This window comes from Ambystoma mexicanum, chromosome 2q, assembly GCF_040938575.1.
Source record: "Ambystoma mexicanum isolate Mex_15411 chromosome 2q, UKY_AmexF1_1, whole genome shotgun sequence".
Classification (NCBI taxonomy): domain Eukaryota; kingdom Metazoa; phylum Chordata; class Amphibia; order Caudata; family Ambystomatidae; genus Ambystoma; species Ambystoma mexicanum.
In genome coordinates, this window is record NC_090924.1 from 1,035,250,459 (window position 1) to 1,035,274,216 (window position 23,758).

The 23,758-nt window shown below is 43.7% G+C and overlaps 1 protein-coding gene across 3 annotated transcripts in view; it reads left to right on the forward strand.

The window, feature by feature from the left end:
- Nucleotides 1-23,758, forward strand: part of ABCB1 (ATP binding cassette subfamily B member 1) — a 777,038-nt gene that overhangs the window by 294,300 nt on the left and 458,980 nt on the right. For all 3 annotated transcript variants that reach the window (XM_069648389.1, XM_069648388.1, XM_069648387.1), the window contains exons 4-6: nucleotides 3,036-3,210; nucleotides 6,710-6,752; nucleotides 9,470-9,661. In XM_069648389.1, coding sequence (XP_069504490.1) covers nucleotides 3,036-3,210; nucleotides 6,710-6,752; nucleotides 9,470-9,661 — 410 coding nt within the window. The remainder of the gene's footprint in view (nucleotides 1-3,035; nucleotides 3,211-6,709; nucleotides 6,753-9,469; nucleotides 9,662-23,758) is intronic.

Sequence of the window (23,758 nt, forward strand, 5' to 3'; positions counted from 1 at the left end):
CTAAGGTGAACCAGGATTAGAGGATTTTCCAAATGAGGCTATACAGGGGGAATTTGGACCCAGCAAATTACTTTTCCCAGAAGGCAGGCCTCTTACATCGGTTTCATGACGAGCTGTGTCTTTCAGAGATATTGTGCGAATAATCCTTAGTGCTGTAGACCCCCTTTCCTGTGGTCCCATTGCTGAAGGGCTGCATGTTAAAGTCACAGCCGAGGCTACTTTAAGCACCTCTGCGTTGGGGGTTACACTTGTTTCAGGTATGATGATGACAGGGGTGGAATCTGGCTTTGCCTGGGGGTTATTTTCGAGTGTTGTACAGTGGCTATTCAGGGACCGGGGCATAAGCATAGTGCCTGAAGGTGGAGCAAAAGAGGGGTCATAAACATCAGTGTGAGTCAGAGTTAGTTCCCAAAGCCCCAAAAGGACTTTACCTGAGGCAAACCCCCCGTTGCTCAGCAGGGCCAGAGGGATGTCATCATTTATAACAGGACTGTCTACTGGGAGGGTGAGGCAGGTATCCCCTACACTTGGTGGTGCTGCTGCCTGGACATTCTCTTTGTCGCTGTAATCAGGGTTACCTTCTATGGCAAGGGCATCTGGGTTTTTCCCTACGATGATCGGTGCACTTCCCAGAAATGTATTGATTTAATGTATCAAGTTGTAAGCGTCGTCCGTTATCATAGCAGGGCTATAGGTCCTGATCTTGTTGCCATCTAGGTCACAGTCTACGATGGACGGGTGCACTAGCGTCCGCTTCACACATAAAATGTTACTCTTGGTTGTGCAGGACGCACATTGCGATGGTGACGGTGGGGATGGAGGTGGAGAAGCAACAACATCCATTGCCACAACTGTCGTCCTCATATTGGTGCAAAGGGGGAAGAGGCAATGGAGCTAGGGTAGCCAAGTCAGCATGCAGGGCAAAGAAACAGTTCGAAAAGGCCCTTCCCCCTCTTCACAATCCTCTCTGTATTTGGTGCCTTGGAGCCTGTTCAGCTTGCAGTGCGCAAAAGGGTTGTAACAGATAAGTGGCCCCCCCTACAGTGGGGCACCTCTCTCAGTCAGTTGTCAGAAGGCAGTTTGTGGCAACACTCCCTCCCGCCGCGGGCACCAAACCCACAGCGGGAGCACAACACCTGTGCCCTTGTATCCCCGTGGGCTTCGACCCTCTGGGTTGGGCTGAGGTGGATGTAGGCAAGGGGGAGTGGCCTAGCCCCTCAGCAACAGAGTCCATCCTGGGCAAGAAACAAACTCCAGTAGTCTCCCACGCCCTTGTATCCCTGCAGGCTTCAACCCTGCGGGTTGGGCTCAGGCGGATGAAGGCAAGGGGGCATGGACTAGCCCCTCAGCAACAGAAGCCCTCCTGCGCAAGAAACAAACTCCTGTAGTCTCTTGTGCCCTTTCATCCCTGCAGGCGTCTATGGGGGTCATTCCGAGTTGGGCGGTAGCCATGGTGCTGTTAGCACCATGGCTGCCTCCCATACCGGGTCCGGTGTGGATGACTGGGGACTTACCTGGTCATCCGACCCTGGAGGACCCAGTAAATCCCCATTCAACCAACCATTCCCCATTCCCATTTGAGCCCCCATAGGGCTCAATGGGAATAGGGAAGGCGCTAATAACGGGCCCGCAAATAGCAGGCCTGTTATTAGCGCCCTGGTCGCTTAGCAGGACCAGTAAAGGAAGACCACACGTGCTTTACGGTTCCCGCTAAGAGACCTCGGAATTGGGCGGTAAAGAATTACCGGCACCGGTCTCCTTACCGGTGCCCGGTATCCCTTACTGCCCAACTCAGAATGACCCCCTATGTCTTTTATTAACTGTCCTGTTTAATGTTTGGTTGTTTTTCACGAAAGGGGAAAATCATTTACACTTTATAATTAATTAATATACTTGTTGTACTGTATGCATTGTCACTTTAATAGGAATTTTAGGAGATTTAATAACGATTTATTTAATTACTAGATGTGTATTGAATGTCCCCCATTGAATCGTTTTCCACTGAATACATAAAACAGTTTTTGTGTTGCTATGAGGATTCCCATTGATCCTACTTCAATAAATAATATTGTGGGTTAACCTCATACGTGTGTGTGTGTGTTGAGTTAATCCACTTTATGCCTTAAAACTATTGATAAGGACATTTTCTGGAGTATATATTTTGTATTCTTTATTTCTGTCCTATGTTGTTTTTTGTTAATTAACTTGTATCTTACATTACAGGGTAATAAGTTAATCACCTGTTCTTTGTTTCTGTTATTGAATTATACACTGCTTTGCTTATACATGGTACTTATTGACTATGTTTAAATGCAATTTGAGAGGTGTTTGTGAGGCTTTCAAGAAATGAGTCAAGCATGCGTGCTACGATAGAACGAGTGGCTCTTCATCTCAATCCAGTTGTTCTAATCCCGAGGCCCCTTAAAGGGGAAGGTTAAGGCCTTAATATTATGTTTTCAGTTATCCTTTCTGACATCCCAGGTGTCCTTTTAATTGTTTATTCTTTGGGCCTTTGGGAGGAGAAATGCACTCTTTGAGTTGGTGGTGGCCTTCTCCAGATGGCCTCTGTTAAGGTCTCTGAAAATCTCCCATTCAATATGCGGCTACAGGAGGACCTTCCACAACAAAACCATTGAAGCACCCACCTCCACGCTTAAGAACATGTGCTAGAGGGAGTGGCAAGGGGTGGGGTCAGGATAGTATCACTAAAACATGGCTGACCCCCACTACACATACTGGTTAGGAACATTAAGCTCAATAGCACTGTAGTGCTCCAGAAGTGGCAATCAGGAATTGATCACCAACAAATTCTGAGTTTTTTTCTGCATCCCCCAAATCAGTTCTTATTTTTAAATGTCTCCCCAGACAGGCTGTCAGAGTGATGGAGAGGGGCTTGATTGAAAACGTAATATTACTGTGTGAGCCTGTTGATGTAGGGAAAACCGAAGACATGGCACAGCATATCCACTCCTTCTAGCCGGAAACCTGTTTGCACGCTGCCTGACATTTATTGTGCCTTCATCATTTTTTCCCAGTTTCGATATGCAGACTGCATGGATACATGCTTCATGCTGTTTGGGACGCTGCTAGCAGTTTGTCACGGAGCCGGCCTCCCTCTAATGATGATAGTATTTGGAGATATGACGGACAGCTTTGTTAACAGCGCACTGATGCCGAATATATCAAGTAATATCTCAAGTAATATCTCAGGTAAGAATATAAGGCCACAGGACCTGTTATATGTTATTTAGCCAAGGCAGTCAGTTGGGCAAATATATTTCTACATTTAAGTCATTCACAGTTCATTGAATGTTCCTCTTCTTGGCAGTGAAAAGGGTCTTACGATTACTGCCATCATAGATTGTACATTCTCCATGATGAGCTGTATGATAACGTTTGGTACTGGGTCAGGATAAGTCGTCTGGATGACCCCTTACATTTATCGTGTAATGCAAAAAAGGGGATGTTTCTGAATGTGCACCAGGTGTTGATCCAGAAGGTGGCAACCTAATCAATGAAATGGTAACGCTCAATCGAAAATGTGGGCTGTTTTCGATTAGACCTGCGATAAATTTTTATGAGGGCAAAGGAGTCTCTAAGATTATATACGGGCTGGACCTTTATACCGATGTAGCTCTTAAATGGCTTGATTCTTTGGAAGCTACGATTTGGAGATGTGTTTTGGGCATCCCGAACGCAGTTGCCTTAGCTGAAATGAGATATGAGTTGGGTTTACTCTCCTTGAGAGCTCCATTGTACTGGAACTTGTTGACATCATACCATAATATAATTTCGCCTATTCCAGTTTCATTATATGAAGAAATCAAACCATGTATGAGTTTGAAATGCTCTGAGGGTGGTACAACTGACTTTGTGGTATATTTTGGGATGGTGAAAGTATTCTATGCAAACTGAGCTTGACTCCTGAGACCCTGCGTACCAACCCGTCTAAAGTCATGGACTTGCTTCATGACAGAGATTGGGTTGAGACAATCGAATGCTTTCATGCCTACTCCTCAATGAATCACTGAGCTCATGAATATAAGAAGATAGGGAGAATATTGCCCTTTTTATTACAGTTCCCCAATACCTTTTACAGGTCAATCCTACTGAGATTTCAATACTTCTGCTACCAAACAAAGGAAGTAATATTCAGATTCTGTAAGAACTGGACACAATTGAAACTATTAAGCATTTGGTTGTGCATTGTCCCTCCTTGAATATCAGAGGATGAGTTATCTGGGAAACTGTTTTCATTTATTCATTGGAGTGATGAAGAAAATCTTTGGTGGCGCTGTTTGTACAGCGAAAATATGTCTGAGTGGTTGCCGATGGCTGCATTTCTGAAATCTATTCATTAAAATATTTCTAATTAGTGCCTGTTAAGAAGTTTTAAGTAGTATTTTAGCATTTTATGCGAACCATTTAAATTATGTTTTGTTATTGGTTTTTGAAATTTTTGTAGAATTTTACTGTGGAACATTTGATCGCTTAATGTATTTTTTACAATGTGAGTTGGTTTCGTCTTCTTCAAAGAATGAAATCTTAACCAATATGAATGTATATACTATTTTATTATCTTTTTCTCAAAATGTCTGGGTTGAAAGTTTTTTTTGTAAAGGTTTTTTTTAAAACTATATACAATAAAGTTAGCAAAACATGATGGCATCAATGAGGTTTGAAATAGCTCTTGTTAGAATGTCCTAATAGGTTATCTGTAGTTCAACTTATTTAATTATCATAACTGTGCAATTATTAGCCTTCAGTAAGTTGTGTGAAATCCTCATTGTAGAAAAGGGCACTATTGTTTAAAGCAACAGAGCGGGAAATGACGATACCGTGAAATAAGGCTCTGCAAAGTGTTTCCACTGGGCCTTCCTGTGCAGTGGGGTGCACTGGGTGCAGTAGAGGACTTGGTGACTTTACAGAAATACAGCGAGACAATTCCCAGGGTGCTTGATTGCTGTGTAGTCCACATCTGTGCACCCATTGTCTATGCTCCATGTCTCAGTGCTCATGGTTATTTGCATCATGCCTGTTCAGTGCATGGGCTTCATGCTGTTTGTTACATGCCTGTGTTACCCAGACATCTTTGTTCCATACTTGTGTTCTGTGTCCCATGTTTCTGAGCTCAATGTGTCTGTGCTGCTTGAACATTTGCCTCAATTGTGTATTCCCTTTGCACCATGTGTCTGTGCTCCACAATTGTGTGCCCCGTGTCTATGCCTTGTGCTTGTGTTAAGACTTCATGCCGTGCTATGTGTGTGTGCGCCACATGTCTGTGCTCCATGGCCATGATTCACAGAAGTGTTTTACAATGGCGCAATCTCATAGGAAAACGCTCTGTGAATCAGGCCCTAGGTCTCTCTGTGCTCCATGGCTGAACACCGGTTTGTACTACAGGCCAGTATCCTTTTGTTTTTGTGTCCCCACATGCATGTGCCTTATTTGTCTGTGCTTCTTGTCTAAGATTCATATTTGTGCAGCATGTATCTGTGCTCCACCCCTGTCTACTTTATATCTTTCCACTGCATTTGGCACAGAAGCCTTCTGCGTATCCTCACCACATGCATGGGTTTCAATGAGTCACTACGCTGGCTCACCTTATCCCCCCAACACAAAGGCAAATGCACATTCCGTTGTGCACCGACCAGTTTCATTAATAAACCATCCGCTGCAGTGTACCCCATAGATCCATACTCTTACCATATTCAGTCACTACGTGGAACCTTTTGGCGAACGCCTCTCTCCAAACTGAAAATCAAAATCCACCAAAATGCAGATGTCACCTAGTTAGTCAGACACTGCATTTTACTCATATAATCTTGAATGGCAAGCACTCATCTCAAACTGACCCCAACTGAATTAACCCTCGATACCATTCCAAAGCAAGCACAAAACCTAGAATCACTAGTAGAAATGCAACCGGAAGGATCCTCGCCCTTCCAGTGTCTGTAAAGTCTCTTGGCTTCACCATTGACAGCAATTTCAAAATTAAGACCCATTCAAGATTCCTGTCCCCAAGATAAATTCAAGCAACACTGTGACCACATCGCCTTGGAAGTGTAGTAACCACACTGGGTTCCACTTGAAGTATGCTACACCTTCAAAATAGCCTACCACACCTATCAGGTGGTAATATCTACGAACTGTCAAAGAGTCCTACGATTTTAGGAGTCCTATGGGTCAGTAGTGCCCAAGACATCTGCAGACGTTAAACCGAGATCTGCAAAAGAGAACCAAAAGAAACTAGACCAATCGTGGCACTGTCGGGTAAATTCCGAGCATGGCCGAGGATTCTATTTTTTGTTTCATGCCAACATCTGGTGTGATGATATGGCTGATGTGTTTCATCATTTACAAAGTCTGGGCACCAAATGTTGAACCAGGAATTATGCTGAATTCTCCTATGGTTTCCCACTCACAGGAGTAGCTATCACGCCCCTAGTTAGAGAGGCCCCAGAAGCAGAATGTAGGGTGAAGATCCCTGACTCCACTTCCTCCTTGAGGTATGAGTGGCTCTGCCTCCACTCTTTTTGCTTTACTCCTTGTTTAAACTGATGAATTTGTTTAGATTGACATCTGACAAGGTAATGCAAATTCTCAAATAATTGGCTTGAGTTTTTATATGTGTCGCTATTAGATAACATTGTTGACTAGAATTGTGTATTTTTGAATGTGAACAATATGCCGTTACTCTCTTTTTCAGCTATGCTGAATTCCACAGAAACATTGCAGGAACAAATGACCAGGTAATGTTGGAACCAGCAACCACCCCTTTAATTGTGCTACTTATTTTAGTGAAAGTTATCTTTAAAGTATATCTGTACCTACCGCCTACAATGCAAAGGAGGAACGTAAGGGAAGCTCTGAAATACCTTTATTGGGACCATTTAGAATGATATAGCACCAGTATATATTTTTAGTTGTAAATACATCTACATTGACCAAGAAAGCCTTGTGTAAATCACCATTGCACTGGATTCAGTGACCTCTAGCTGGGTCCATAAAATGACAAGAAATTGTGCTTGATGGTGAATTATAAAAATCGTACCTTAAGGGCACAACAAAAAGGTACTGCTTCCTTATCATGCTATGCCCATTGTATTGACTCAAAGCCCAGTGCCATTAATACTGTCTTTCATTGTATTAAGCGAAATGGAGAAAGTAGCTGCCTTCTAGGTCACCATCATGGCCAAATCGGTTCATTAATGAGACGCTATAACCCTTTGGGGCAGGCCGATCCTTCCAATAATGGCCCGCCGCCCAAGTTAAGGGCCAGAACAAAGCGAGGGTCCCTTAACATGGGTGACAGGCTGTTACTGGCAGCAGTCACCTCCCAACCCCAAAGGTCATATCATCATTAGAACCCTTAGTTTATACGCGGGTGCTAAGTGTGTGTCTAACTTAGAAAAAAGGATAATGTTTATACGCGGGTGCTAAGTGTGTGTCTAACTTAGAAAAAAGGATAATGTAAATCTTATCTTGAGGTGCAGTGCTGCGCAGAATCTCCAAAGTCTCTTTTCCATGTTGATGACTGTGGCGTCATCAACATGGAAACAGACTCAGAAAATGGATTGCGGCATCGCACAGCGAAGTAAGATTTATTTCTTTAAATTAAGAACACCCGTGGCACCCACGTATGAACTACACAGGTGCTAAGGAGTGAGGAGGAGCGGAGAAGGGAAGGGGGCGCAGGCCAGCAGCACTCACGTTGCTCAGAAAACAAGCTTATATCAGAGAATGCAGACTGCGTTCCAACCTTCCTGAGTGACTAGCATCCCATTCCAGACTGCTAATGACTATTAAATCAGAAGGAGTTGGGTATATAGAGTTTTTTGTCATGTCTAGATTCCAGCTTACATGGGTATCTTCAGATATGACATGGCTATATCCCTTTGACAATATTCTTCAAAAATGAAAGAGTTTTAGATCTACATATGAGAAATAGGTTCACTATTTTGTAATGATTCACTTCTGCATGCAGATAATTCGCAGGTTGAAGCAATGTCTGAGGGGATGGGTCTACTGCGTATTCCCTTTTTTTGTCCAACATTAATCATGGGTTCCTCATCAATCATTTCTTTCTAAAGAGACAGATGTTGACAATGCTACAATGCGGCGCCGCCTGCAAGTCTAAAACACTAGCTGAAGCTACCTGGAGGCCAGGCAGAGGCTACAGATCTTCGATAGTAACGAATTATTCTGTTCAGCACTTCATACAACAGCATTGCTATTTTTCAGTGCTGTCAATAATGGTTGTTCCTATTACCCCCCCCCCCCAACTTGGAGCTCAATCTATCATCCTTAGGAGGATGACAGCATGAGTCAACCCTGACATTGAGTCAGACCTGTGAACCCACAGTCCATTGAGAAGTCCTACTTCTCTTAGCTGAGGTTTTAAAAGCCACCATTAAAGATTTTTCTTTTCCACCCCAGACTCATGATCCCTGTGCAGGTTTGTGTGACACCAAATCATGTGATGTGTACCCGATTTTACTTCTGATCTACTCTCCTTTTTCCCCATCTCCATTACCTGCATTCCATACCCGCTATATGTTTTTAAATCATTCACAACTTTTGATCTGGTGCCATATGAGTTGTCATTTTAAAATGTACGGAAGCTTCAGTTGGGTTTTCCACATTAAAATAAGAGGATCCAATTATGCATGGATAAACATTTTGATTTAACATATCTGAATGGTTTAAACCCAATGTTCTATTGTTGCTCTTTTATAGTGTGCACTGCAGTGATGCAGGGCATCTTTTTATTGATTTCCACTGTCCTCGTTAGTGTTAGTAGATCCTCTAATGCTACAAAGACAAGTTATTCATAGAATTCCCATTTGCCCCACCATCCCTGCAGGGATTCAACCATGACCTGAAGAATGATAATGCCCCAGGTGCTTCCAGCTGCTAAAAAGATCAAAGTGTCTAATCTCACAACAGATGCAGCTGGTCTGGCAGCATTCCTCATGGGCCATCTTCATTCCTTGCACCTGATCGGACCAGGATGGGTGATCAATATGTCATTCCATGACAGCTTAGTTCGTAGGGGCCCCAAGCCTGCCACAATAATCCCCTATTACAAAGTGTTAACCACAGATCCCAAAGAGTTGAGCAAGTATTTATTCATGCCTGCACTGGCCATGTTCAAGCAAAACCAAGAATGGCGAGGCTACCTATCTCCACCAAGTAGAAGTGATAAAGTCTTTCACGACTGGCAGTCGTGTTCCAGACACTCAGGAGGTCCACTCTTGCCCAACAAAAGAGGTGTTGGCGGGTAGGTTTTAGATTAGTCTTAATCTCTGGCATTGCTCTGGGCCACCCTCCAGACCATCGCTTTTCGCCTGCCTAGACACTACAAAAGGGGAATGACCATATGCAAATCAGGCTTGGTCCCACCCCAATTATGTTGGAGGAATTGCAAAATGTAAGTTGCACACTCATATTTGATGTTTCTTTTCAGATATGCAATCATTTATTCTGGATTGGGATTTGCCGTTCTTATTGCTGCTTATGTTCAGATTTCCTTCTGGACCTTGGCAGCCGGTCGGCAAATCAGGAAAATCCGGCGACAGTTTTTCCATGCCGTCCTGCGGCAGGAAATTGGCTGGTTTGATGTGAACGATGCAGGAGAACTGAACACGCGCCTCACCGAGTAAGTACACAAATTGCTCGTAATGTATTACATTCGTATTTCTGTTGCACTTTGCTGTCTGATGTTACTAATTAAGTCTTTAAAAAAGGGGCATAGCTTATCTAAAGCTTCACTGATTAAGCCCCAAATATGTAAACAAATACGTGCAGTCAGATTGTACAATTATTGTTATCACTTATATAATTTGTTCTTAAACAACATCACAGATGCACACATTAATGAATTTTTAACAGATATTCAATTGTTGTCTATGGCTATTTAGCCAGAGTTTCTGGGCATTTACTCGATTATTGTTTAGACACAGCGCTGGCCCTATTTCACCACACATGTTCTCCACCCCCCGAATCTGTATACTATCAAGATTCTATGAAAAGTTAATTAATCTGTGATGTTGTTTAAGAATACATTATATAAATTATGACAGAATAATTATTCAATTAGACTGCACGTATTTGTTTGTTTGATTTACTGCCATATTAATTTCCTTTATTGTCATAATGGTTTAACCTATTGAAATAAAACAGGTGATGTATTCTGAAAGACTGAGGTTTTAGGCTGTCTTGTTTACAATGTAAACAATACCTGACCTCAGGTAGCATCCCCTATTGCAGGTAGTGTATTCAAGACCTTTCTTCCCGTAAGGCTTTGCACAATTTGAAGAGAATTTTGATTTGGGTCTCAGTTTTACTTGGAGCTAATGTATCCACTTCAGTAACGGATAGATTTGGCTCAATTTGCTTCTGTTCCCTGAGGTCTCTTTTTGGTTAATTCTGCATGGTTTGATTTCTTTCTTCAGTATCCCAGTGAGGAGTATATTCCAGTAGTCCAGCTGGGAAAGAGCATGCACTATGGTTATGTTATGTTATGTCATGTTATGTTATGTTGTTATGTTACGGACATTTATAGCGTGCACGTTCACCCAAGGGCATCTTGGCACGAGGAATTCAAGGTCAAGACCAGCAGCTAAAACAAGAACGTTTTCAGGCCCCACCCACATTTTAGCAGCCGCAAAGGAAAAAGCTCTTCCTCCCAACTGGAACAGTCGAATTTTTAGGAATGACGAAGAGATTGGCCTCGCTAGAGCAGATTAATCGGACCAGGACGTAAAAATGAAATATTTCCCTCAAGTATTCAGCCCCTTGTCCAGACAAGGACCGGTGGACCAGACACAGAGACTTGAATGTAATTCTCTGGACAAATGGAAAGCAGTGTAGGGCCCCTATCACAGGGCTGATATGAGCTCCATAGGGAGCGTTGGTAGCTATGCGAGCTGCCAAATTTTGCAGGAGCTGAAGCCGATGGAATGAGCCCAGAGGTTGGGCCAGGTACAGCTCATTGCAATAGTCTATTCGATAGGTAATCAATGAGGCTACAACCAGCGGCCTCATATATTGCGGGAGAAAAGGGAGCACCTTCCGGAGAACTCTAAACATGAAATGACCTATCTTACACACCGCACTCATCTGTAGGGACATAGAGAGCGAAAGAACCACCCGTAGATTCTTGACAGTCATCACAGGACCTGGAAGGTCACCCAGGGTGGTAGGCCACAGTGAGGAGGTCCATAACATAGACTCAGATGGATAGCCCACCACCAAGACTTCCGTCTTCTCCCCATTTAGTTTGAGCCATTCGCACTCATCCAGTCTCCCACTGTGGAAAGACATTCGCAGAGGCCAGGTGATTTCCCAGCCCAGTCGAGACTGACCAGGATCTGGGTATCATCGGCATTGGAGTAACAGCGAAATCCAAAGGAGTGGATGAGGCAAACTGTGGTTGGGTGTAAATATTAAAAAGCATAGCGGGCAAGGTGGAGCCCTGAGGAACACCACATACCGAGGATAGAAAAGGTGAAAGTAACAGTACCTGGCTCCTCTCTGACAAAAAGGAAGTGAACCATGCCAGGACAGTCCTGGAGAGGCCCACCATAGCTAGCCGGGAGATCAGGATGGAGTGGTCGACAGTGTCGAAGGCCACTGACAGATCTAACAAACTCAGCGCCCCCACTCCACCCTGGTCTACTAGCATGGTCAAATCATCAACCATGGACACCAGGACACTCTCTGAGCCCTGCCCCGGGCGGAAGCCAGACTGAAAAGGCTCAAAAAACGAGGATGATTCCAAAAAAGAAGAAAGGAGAGGTGAGAATGCAGATTCAAGTAGCTCAATGGAAAAAGGGAGAAGGGAAATAGGCCGAAAATGTGCTAATACTGAAACGTCCAGAAAAGGCTTCTTAAGTAAAGGGATGACTGTCACTTGCTTCAGTTCCATGGGAATCAGACCAGCCTGACAGGCATGTTTCACGGCATCAGTAACTAAGGGCAAAAAGCCCGGCATAATTGAATAGAGGCTGAGGGGGTCGGCCGATATGGTAAGTTCCGTTTGATGACTAGTTTTAAACAGAGAGAGGCCCCTTTTACCAGAATTCTTCAGCAGGCGGTGATCTTCATGGCAACCACAATGTGATGGGTTAAACTGAGCACTAAGGCGCCTTTCTTTATGGATAGATACACAAGACCCTTCCAACCCTTTTTTGTATGGTACTTTCAGAGTGTCCACAATTTGATAGCCTATCGCCGCGACCTCAATGCTGCAACAAATTAGGTGCAGCAAGTTCTCTTTCATGCAGAGGTAAATGTGTCCTAGGAAGCCAGTCTTGCCCTGGTGCTTGAGTTCTTCTCCAGCCTGAAGAGGGCCTGTTAGACATACTCAAACATTTTGAATTGTAGATTATATTGTAATATCACCTCTTCCAAAAACATAACATGATTTTCGTTGAAGAGGATGAGTTGTCAATTTCACCTCTTGGCTCTGGCCAGATAGGAAGGACTGGCTTCACTGTATGGTTGAGACTGTGAGCCAACCCCAAAAAGGCAAAAAGTCTTGCATGGTCTGCTCTGTCGCATGCGGCTAATAGATTGTGTAGTGTAAAGAGTTCAGGGCAAAACAGTCTTCAGGTTACTTGGTGACCCAGTAAATAATCGCACCAAGGTCAATGAGCTCTTTAAAATAATAGCATTTGGAATGCGCCATAGCTGGTTGAGCCTCAACGCAACTAAAACAAAGTTACTTTTATTCTTGTCAGGAGCGCACCGCGTTACGTTCAGTTTTCCAACGCTGATTGGGGACAAGGGCAAATCACTATGAGGAAAGTTTAACTGCACTCTGTCCGTGTTTGGGTACTCACGTAGAAATTGCCACCAGCAATTACCAACTGATGCTTTTATGGCACCTACAAACTTTTCAAACCAAACTTCACTGTACAACTATGCATGTGCTATCCTCGGTGATCAGGCGGGCTATTGTCATGTTCTGCTTATTGGGGCACCAATAATGCATTGAGTCATTCAAAGACGGTGCAGATCCCCACAGCAAGTCATAGCAAGCTTTTACATCGCAGATTCACCTTTGTCCCAATTAGGGGTAGAATCAGTTTCAAAGAACCCACCTGTGCTCAGGGAGACATCTATGGACTCAGCAGCATTATACATAAAGAAGGGAGTGAAAGGGAGCATTCCTACACATGCACTGCAATCCCATGAACAAGTATTGGCAACGGCAACAGTTTGGGATTTTGTGTAGGCATGGGAAAGGCACAGCAGTAGTGGTATTAACTACCCATTGTAGCAGGTGTACAATGATGCGAGTACCTGGGCAACTAATAGCAGTACCTGGCAAAAGCCTAAAATGTATGCACAAGCCAGAAATGTTGGCTTTCCCAATGCTTGTTTTAAACAAGACTTCAGTGAATGACACACAGCAAGCGTATTAATCATGTGGCTGACGGCATGCCTGCTGACACATTTCTATTCCACCAGTAGTGTGTTTACAGCTCCATTAGGTCATTAACTCTCAGTAGAGTACTTTGAACGACGTTTGATGGTAAGGCTTGTTTAAAGCAAGCTCAAAATTTGCCCAGGAGGCGGTATTTTGTGCAGGAAGGGGCAGGAACTTGGTGGGATTTGCCTTAGGGATTAGTAGGGCTATGTGCAGTCAATGAGTGGGAAAAGGCGGTATTTTGGGCAGGAAGGGGCAGGAACTTGGTGGGATTTGCCCTAGGGATTAGTAGGGCTATGTGCAGTCAATGGGTGGGCAAATAACCAACAATGCCTGCAACCTTTACGTTCCTCCTCAGATGCCATTTCTCCCTATCTGTATTACAATGCAATAGTTTCAGCTAACAAGTGTTGCAAACAACACCTTCTAGCCCAAACTAAAAATTATGTAACGTCTACTTGCATTTGGTTTTTGATGGAAGTGCTGGAGTGGAAACCTGTATCAGGCACTGTGTCAGTGATGTAGCATCAATATATATTTCTCTTCTGTGCATCTTCGGTTTCTTTTGTGCACACAATTGAATGATAGATCTGTACATAATTTGCTGAATCCACATTTGTACCACAAGTGAGTGGCCCAGCATTTTAAGTATTTGATTACATATTGCATCCCCCTTCAGAACCGACTGCAAATATTAAGGCTTTTTATTCAATTTCTCAATGAAAATGAGCTATAAAATTGACCAATTCATTCAATTATTTTTAAAAACTGCATCATGGTTGAAAACTCTCCCAAAGTCTTGTGTTGGGTTCAGGGATCCATGCTTTGCTTGCTCGCTCACAGGTTTCAGAGAAAATATTTCTGCCTCCCCACTTTAAACGGTGAGTAGCTACCACTGAGCGCCACCACCAGCCCATTGTTCTCAGGGCTGCAGACATGTTTCCACCTCTGAACTAACAGCCTTAGAATGTAGCGTAAGTAATTAATTGAAGCACAGCATGCCATCAAAACCATAGGGAAAAAATAAAACATTCTGGTTAAACACAACTAAGGCGTAATGTGGTCTCGCAACAAGGACTTGAATTGTCTTTGTGAATTATTTGTTTGATATAATATGGTGCTTAGTATTAGGGTCAGCTTGTTTCCAAAATTCATTTTGTCCAAATAAGTGTACTGAGTGCCCCCTCAAAGATAAACTGATTTCCCAGTTTAGGCAAGTGGGGAAGCCAGGATAAGAACTCATGTTACTGGTCTGAAAAGTCCACAACATGCTTGCTAGGCCATGGGTTTGAAGGCATTGTATCACTGGGCATGCAGATTGTGCTTTATAAGGCCAAGGGCTCTAATTCGGCAGCTCTTATAGGACCAGATGTTCTGTTTTTCCAGTTGATATTGAAATGTTTTTGGGGTCTAAAGTAGAGTAGATGTATGTGAGGATATACTGCATGGGATAAATGTTCAGTATTTATTTCATGCAATATTTTGTATATACCCTTTGATGTAAATATCCCAAGTGATTCCAACCTGTAAATAGGTCGTTTTTTTAAAAATAGAGGGCATTAAAAATACACTTCGTTTTTACCATTACCACCAATCCTGTAATGCAGCCCAGAATACCTTAAACTGTCCATTCACTAGATTATTAATTATATATGAGTAAACCATTCCGCAGGCCCCCCCACCCCCACCACCTTTGCATGTGATAAGGCAATTGCAAGTGGCAGAGGGCTTTCCTTATAAGGTAATGGGGACTCTTTCTGCATCAGTGAATACTTTATTTCTACCACAACATGCAGAGCAGTCCCCCATTCGCACACCCCTTCTTTAATACTTGATGTCATTTGACCCTCGGCAAGCAGTTACATAAAAATATGTGAACCGTACATCGGAACTAAATCAATATATATACAACCCTTCATTTGTGGACAATTAATATTTTAAGCTGTTTAACATAAATGTGCTTCATCGCCAGCTCACCATCTATTTTAAAATGTATGTCTAAATACAGGTGCTTATTTGTGTAAAACTGCAGCAGTACACTAAATGCACAAGGTGGGACATATGTGTTTTCTTATTAGTTAATGACTGTGAACTTCAGGGAGAAAATGTACATGAAAATAATCAGAAAAAATAAGAATATTATTTCAACTCACTATTAATTGTCAGTTGCTGCCCATTGTGGCTGTTTGAAATAATGTGATGCCAGAACTCCTCTCCTATAAATCATAGGCTAGGGAGTGTTGCTGTGCCATGGGTTTTTATTTTGGAGGGCAGGATGGGTTAATATTATTCCGTAACCTCCCCTTGCCAACCCAACATTATTGCAATAAATGCATTGTTGTATATCACATCTAGTCCTATTGACAAAACAGATGGGACACCAGAAACAAGAAGCAGACAGAGTCTATGTAAAAAGTACAGAACGATTTTGTATTGGGTTGCATACATACATGTAGAAAATGTCTGTTAATCAGAGGTTTCCACCCGAGACATATAGGATATGCAACTAGTACCAGTAGCATGAGTCAAAACAAAGCAGCACAAAACAAAAAACAGAGAATTGTTTGTTGTCATTAAAGGCATAAAAGAAAGAAGCAAACAAAGAAAAACACACTCCTCTCCTGGCATGTCCCTGTACCTTGTAATAGAAGAACTCTAAACCTCCGAGCTAGCTGGTGTGTCAGCAGTTGCAAGAATCCTCATCATGCTGCTGAGAAAATCACTTTTATTGCCGAAGTACATAAAAAATAAGCTTTGACTAAGCCAACAGTTTCAGGTTTGAGTAGGCATGGCTTATGAATTTGCCAGGTAGGGCCAACATGGTACTATATAGCCATATGGAGTGACCAGCTGTAAAATGATGGGAGTAGCTGGGCATATGATAGCAGCGCCTGGCAGGTGCCTACCTATACATACACACAAGCCAAAAATGTTGTTTATTCCAATGCTTGTTTTTAACAGGACTTTGGTGCAAGGAACAGATGCAAGGATACACATTCTGTTATAAATCTAGTGGCTGAAGGCTCTCAGCAGTATATTTACGTCTCCAATTCAGCCATTTGTTCTAAGAAGACTGTTTTGAAATAAAACTGTCAGGCTATTTACAGCACAAAGTTTGATATTACTGTGTGCAAAGGTTAGCTCAAAGATGAGTTTTTGGTGAGGAACGGCAGGTTGTGGGTGGGAATGGATATAGGGATTAACATGGCCATGGCTAATCAATGGGTGCATAAATAAACAAACAACATCCACAAGCTGTTTGTCCCTCCTCACATCCCATCTCGCTACTCTCATATTCCAATGCCATAATTTTGGTTTATAGGTGGTGTGTGAGCACCACCTAATAGCCAAAACTAATATGTGGGGTGACACATTTGCATAAACACTGTACAATCCCTCTGGAAGTGACATGGCAGGACACAAACACACAGCAACACAATACCAGTCTCTTTTAGGACATAGGTTTGTACTCAGCCAAAGCGATTAATTCACTTGATTGGCAGTAGAACACATTTCTATTCTGCTACAGAGAAAGAATGTACATGTAATGTTAGTTTCCTTTTATAGGAGTATAAGTAGAATTCAAAGTATTGTAAACGTCATAAATAAATCTAGCTGAGCACCTTACGCCTGAAAAGGAGCAACCCGACATCTCTGCAAACTGGCTACTAGCTAAAACATTTAAAGGCACTCCAAAGACGTCCGTAGGGTAGCCCCTGTTATTAATCATTCTTAATCCCGAGGATGCACCCTGCTGTTATTCCTGCTGGGATTAAGAGCCTGATTCACGGAACTTTGTCCTATGGGATTGCGCCATTATACAATGTTTTTGTGAATCATGCCCTACATCTGCATTTGAACAGCAGTCAAAAAATTATCTTACAAATTAAATGTACCTCTTCGAACTGTTCACTTATTTTATTTCGGTTTTTTTTGTCTTGAATTCAGGTAAATATTGAGAAGCCGGCTGTGGGCAGTGTGGGGTTTGCCTTTGTTATGTATATATGCATATGACAAATGCAGGGCAAAACAAACAGGATCCGGATAATAAGAAGCAGGTGCAACCCAGGACTAGTCAGTGTTTGGGTGCTCAGCTCCACCGGCTCCCACTCATGCCTCTGGTCCTAGGGAGACTTGTCTCCTCTTTAAAATAAAGAAACATTGCCCTGAATGTTCCACCAAAGATGCCATGTCAATTTCAAACGCTGCGGAATAGCAAGCCCCAGTAACATAACACACCACTGTTTAAAGTGACAGTGTAACAATCATCTTCATGTTGCTGAAGCGCCCCCAAATCTACTGGTACAAGCCCCATAAGTTACATAAACACCCACTATTGTTTCCTCGAGATGCTAGTGCCAAGTAGCAGATTTACAAGGAGTGCTACATAGCTTTACTTAAACATAAACCGTTATGCCTTATTACACTACATTTATGAAGTGCTGCCAGTTCCTGCATGGTATATAGCAGTGCTTGCTTTAAACTGGACTTTAGTGGCTTTGCCAATGCTTGTTTTTAAGAGGATTTCAGTGAAGGACACGCAGAGTGCTAATAAATCGTGTGGCTGAAGGCAGGCCGGCAAGGCAGCATGTTTACAACTCCATTTAAGTCATAAACTCTCAGGAGACTGCTTAGAACAAACACTGACAGGCACTTGGAATGTAAAGTCTGTTGGAAGGGCTTGATTAAAGCGAGCTCAAAGAATTCCCATGAGGTGTGTCAGGGGGGTGAGGGGGGCAGAGGAGGGAATGGGTGGGAATGTCCATAGGGATTAGCATGGCATGGGCAGGATATGGGTGGGCACATAACCAAACAACACCTACAGACTCCGTGTCACTCATCATGTGTCGTTCTGGGCAGGGCCTCGTTTGGTTCCCAGTCCTCCCTATCTATACTCCAATGCTAAAGGTTTGGCTTATAGGGGTAGCAATCAACACCTAATAGCCCAATATAAAAAGGACTTATGCGTGTCCCGGATTCAGTCGTGCTAGAGCTATAAGACGTTTTCTTTTCAGTTGTAGGCAGGCACACTTTCTCTCCCCAAAGTGCCCTGACAAACAGCTCAACAGATAACTCACTGACACAAAAGTAAAAAACTTCCCCCAGTCTGGCCTTCGGTGGTTAGTCGCCCTTTGCAGATTGAGCAGTGTGAACCAGGACTTTTGGTCTTGGAGGATATTGTTCACATCCAGATAGGTTTAAAGTTGGTGTGGGACAGCTCCGTTTATGATCTTGCTTGATAGGTGAAGGGCAGAAATTTGGAAGTCATTTGCTAATTTCATGATGAGGGCTGATTAGTTTTGCACTGGAGGAATGTTGAAGCATTATTCAGTTGCCTGTGAACCACTCTTTGGTGCATGCATTCAGGACCGGGAGCGGGGCAGTTAGGTAGTGATCCAAATTTAAAGTCAGGCAGCAGGAAATGATTCTCTTGGCAGGTTAGACATTTTGAACTTACTGACTACATGGCGGACTTGTGGGAGGCTCAAGATTGAAAACGAAGGCAGGTAGCCTTGAACCATGGCCAGCGAGTAGAAGGGAAAGATAAACTGAGGGGTCAATGTTCTCAATCTTGAAATCAGAGAAAGGCAGGAGGCTGAGCATTGTTGAGCAGTGGTGTCTGACACATTCCTGATTGCTTTCGGTGTCATCGCCTTACACAGGATCTTACTTTATGTTGCCTTCCGGTCACTGTGGCAAAAAGAACCATAATCAGAAACTGGTACGGCTTTTACCTAGTGGAATAGTGTATGTTCTACCATGGATACAAAAGAGCAGTTAATATGGTCTCTTATTGACATTTTAACTAATAGATTAATTGTCTTTTATTAAAATTATAATGACTTGATTAATTTTACTTAATCCACAACCCATTAGAAATGTTTCATCTCACTCAATCGAATGATTTTCAAGGCATAATTATGGTTTTCTGTTTCTCATTTCAAATAACCACTACACACTGCAACTATTTTTATGTATTACATACAAGCTGGCTGAGACGTAAAGTCCTGCAAATCCCTCTGCCCGTTTTCATTTGGTTCTGCTCCCTTTTCCTCATCACCTCACTGTTCGATTTTCTTGGCCAGTGTAGGATTTCTCCTCTTTGAAAAGCACAGTGAGCTAAAGCATGGTTGAGACTCTCCTGGGGGCCATCCACCCAATAACAGGTCAATGGGCTGTGTTTGTGCGAGTAAAGGGACTCCCAGACCTCTTTATGCAAATGTTTGGGTACTTTGGTTTCTCACCCTAAATTACCAGAGTAATCCAGACGTGGACCCCTTGTTCACTGTGCTGAGAGAGGCACAGCTCCACCTCACTGGTGAGGCCCGACTAGGCTGAAACACGTGTCTGGGGTTGCTGGTGGTACTCTTGTTCAGAGGAGATTTGCCTAGCATTTCGGTGCTGGACTACCTTCAGGTGGGACAAAGACTGATAGGCCTATGGAAATTTCTCCTCTGTGAAAAGCACAGTAAGCTAAAGCATGGTTGAGACTCTCCCAGGAGCCATCCACCCAAGAACAGGTCAATGGGCTGTGTTCCTGCAGGTAGAGGGACTCCCAGACCTCTTTATGCAAATGTTTGGGTACTTTGGTTTCTCACCCTAAGTTACCAGGGTAATCCAGACGTGGACCCCTTGCTCACTGTGCCCAGAGAGGCACAGCTCCACCTCACTGATGAGGCCTGACTAGGCCGAAACATGTGTCTGCGGTTGCTGTTGGTACTCTTGTTCAGAAGAGATTTGCCTAGCATTTCGGTGCTGGTCTACCTTTGGGTGGGACAAAGACTGACATGCCTATGGACATTTCTCCTCTGTGAAAAGCACAGTGAGCTAAAGCATGGTTTAGACTCTCCCGAGGGCCATCCACCCAAGAACAGGTCAATGAGACGTGTTCATGTTGGTAAGGGACTCCCAGACTTCTTCATGCAAATGGTTGGGTACTTTGGGTTCTCACCCTAAGTTACCAGGCTAATCCAGATGTGGACCCCTTGCTCACTGTGCTCAGGGAGGCACAGCTCCACTTCACTGATGAGGCCCGACTAGGCCAAAACACGTGTCTGGGGTTGCTGTTGGTACTTTTGTTCAGAGGAGATTTGCCTAGCATTTCGGTGCTGGACTAGCTTCGGGTGGGACAAAGACTGATATGCCTATGGAAATGTCTCCTCTGTGGAAACCACAGTAAGCTAAAGCATGGTTGTGACTCTCCCCGGGGGCCATCCACCCAAGAACAGGTCAATGGGCTGTGTTTGTGCTGGTAGAGGGACTCCAAGAACTCTTTATGCAAATGTTTGGGTACTTTGGGTTCTCACCCTAAATTACCAGGGTAATCCAGACGTGGACCACTTGCTCATTGTGCTCAGAGAGGCATAGCTCCACCTCACTGATGAGGGTAGACTATGCCGAAACATGTGTCTGCGGTTGCTGTTGGTACTCTTGTTCAGAGGAGATTTACCTAGCATTTCGGTGCTGGACTACCTTCGGGTGGGACAAAGACTGACATGCCTCTGGAAATTTCTCCTCTGTGAAAACCATAGTAAGCTAAAGCGTGGTTGAGACTCTCCCGGGAGCCATCCACCCAAGAACAGGTCAATGGGCTGTGTTTGTGCCGGTAGAGGGACTCCCAGATCTCTTTACGTAGTATAAGATATGGTGTGCTGTGTTATTTTTATGGATTTTTCTTGTGTTAATGTAAATATGATTAACAACAGTTATGTATTCTCCTTTGATCCACTCTCCAAAATCTGAACTATTCAAATTCTACTCCTAAAACATTTCAGTATTGTTTTTCCCCACACATAATCTTCCAAAGCATACTGTGAGGAGCCAGGAATGAGATTCAGACACAAAGGATTCATGCTTTCAGGTCAAAGACTTTTATTAACGAAAAGAAGGGGTGGGGAAATGCCTCTCTATCCATATCCTAAGAGGCGTTTCCCTACCTAAAACCAAAACTAAGGGTCTATCAAAGACAAAATGTCCAAAGCAAAACGGTCTCATGTCCAAAGCAGTATTCCAACCCTCACATTCCAATAAACTAAACTCTAAAGTGAAAAGGGTAATGTCTTTGGCCTTGAGTGGTTCATAAATATTCAAAAAAGAAAGTTTGTAACTACAACGTAAAGGTTCCAACACAGGATAGACTGCTTATCCCAGAAGGGGGTTCCCTTCCCCTGGATTTCTTTACCCTTGGTTGCTTATTTAACAATATCAGTTCCTTGGGATTCTCCGGGGCAAATGTACAAAACAGCTTGACTTTCTCTCTCTCTGTCTTGTCAGGATACCTGGTGTACCCTCCTATCAGGTATTCACTTCTTATTTCCTTGGTTTAACACAGCCTTTGGCAGGTCCTGATATATACTTCTCAGGAGACCTTTTTGCTGATATACTTTGTGAATACTGTTCAAACAATTGTCCACAAAACAACTTGCTTCTTTATCCCTATTTTGTTAGTATACCTGGTATACTCTCCTGCCAGGTTGTCTCTATCACTCTTGCAATTGCCTGGTATATTATCCTGCCAGGTCTTTTCTTTACAATCTTGTAATTCATTGCCTGGTATACTATTCTGCCAGGGCTTTTCTTAACACACCTGGAATTGCCTGGTATACTCTCCTGTCAGGGTTTTCTTAGGTGGATTCTACACACCTCTCCAAAGTGAATAGTCTTTTTTCTCTGTTTTCCTAACAGTTAATTTGCCTGGTATTCTTGTCCTTCCAGGGCTTCTTTTATCAGTGTATGGTATACACCTATGATCTTGAAAACTCTGTATTACCCTTCCATTCCCTCTTGGTACGAAATACTTGTTCTCTTTCTCTCTTATGAACTTCATTAATGGTTACATGGTTCTGGCATAGCTGCCAGTATTGTCATGATCACTGCTTCCAAGGAGTCAGGAACAGCCCAACGTCCTTGGAAGCAGGCCCCTAACCGTTATCTTAGGCACCAGCCGGTCCCCACTGGGACCTTTTGGACCTTGTCCTGGCGCCGGTGGCACCAGGCTCATCAAAGCCATTGGTCCCGGCACTGGAAGCGCCGGGCTCATAATATGTATGAAGATGCTTGGGTGGACTTACCTGCAGCAGACCATGCTGCTTACTTACCAGCCACATAGGAATCCTCTGTGAACAGGAACTACTTTCTTACCTGGGTGGGGCAAGCTCCACTCCCTGGATACAACACGGGAACTCTTCTGGAACTGGAACTCTTTTCTTACCTAGGCGGGGCCGTGGAGGAAGACGCCTCATCACTCCAAGGCTATTTAAACCACACCCGATTGAACAAACGTGCTTCGCGTTATTCTGCATCTGCAGCAGAACGCTCACCGAGTCTGTTCCAGCCTTTCTTCCTTCCGATCCTGAACCTGCAAGAACAATACTTACCACTCCTGTATCCAGTATTCAGCAGCACCTGCAAAGACAAGAAACAACAGGTTAGCACGGCAACCTTTACACGCAGCGCTTTCCTCACCTGATCCATCGGCAGCGAACATTTCTTCACGCTGCACCTCCGCCTGTGAAGACAAAAGCATTGTTATTACTTACCGGCACTCCGCGAATTCCGGATTTCTTCAACGCTGCAACCCAGCATCTGAAAGACAAACGAAGAGACATTAGACAGGTATTTACTCACGTCCATCGCGCTCGCCACAACAGAACGCCTGCAAATACTCCGGCGTTTTCCAGCATCTCTTCAGCACGAACTCACAGCTGCAAGGGAAAAGAGACAGTTAGAGCGCTTGCATTTACTTACGCATTTCCAAGCGCTTCATTCCAAGGCTCTGGTTCCAACTTCGGCTCTCTTCACACCATCTCCTATCTCAAGAGCCCTGCAAGACAAATAGGAAAAAGCATTATACAGAGTCCTGTTCTATATTAACGTGCCCACGCACCTAAAGACTATAAGGACTAAAAAGGTGTCCGGAAACTCACCGCTCGTGCAGTTAATGACGGTAGCGATCCTCTGATGTCAAGAGGCCTATGTTTCACCAGTGAAGGAACTGGCAACGGCACCCTGCACCAGACGCAGATGGAGAGTCCAGCATTCACCTATCTAAGGTGAGCACGTTGACCTGGGGGCTCTACGGAGAAGCTAGGAAGAGAGAGAGAGAGAGGGACATTCAACAACCCAGATCATTAACCCCCATATTATTTCACCTTCAGAAATCTCACTCTTCGAGTTCGACGAGGTTCGGCCCCAGAAGCAAATCGAGTCCTGCACATCACTTTTCGGGTCACAGACACCTTCCTGCCAAGACCAGCGCCTCCGTGGGAATCAGGTGAGCGTTACAGTATGCCCCAGCATCCCTGCTTCCCCTACTTGAAC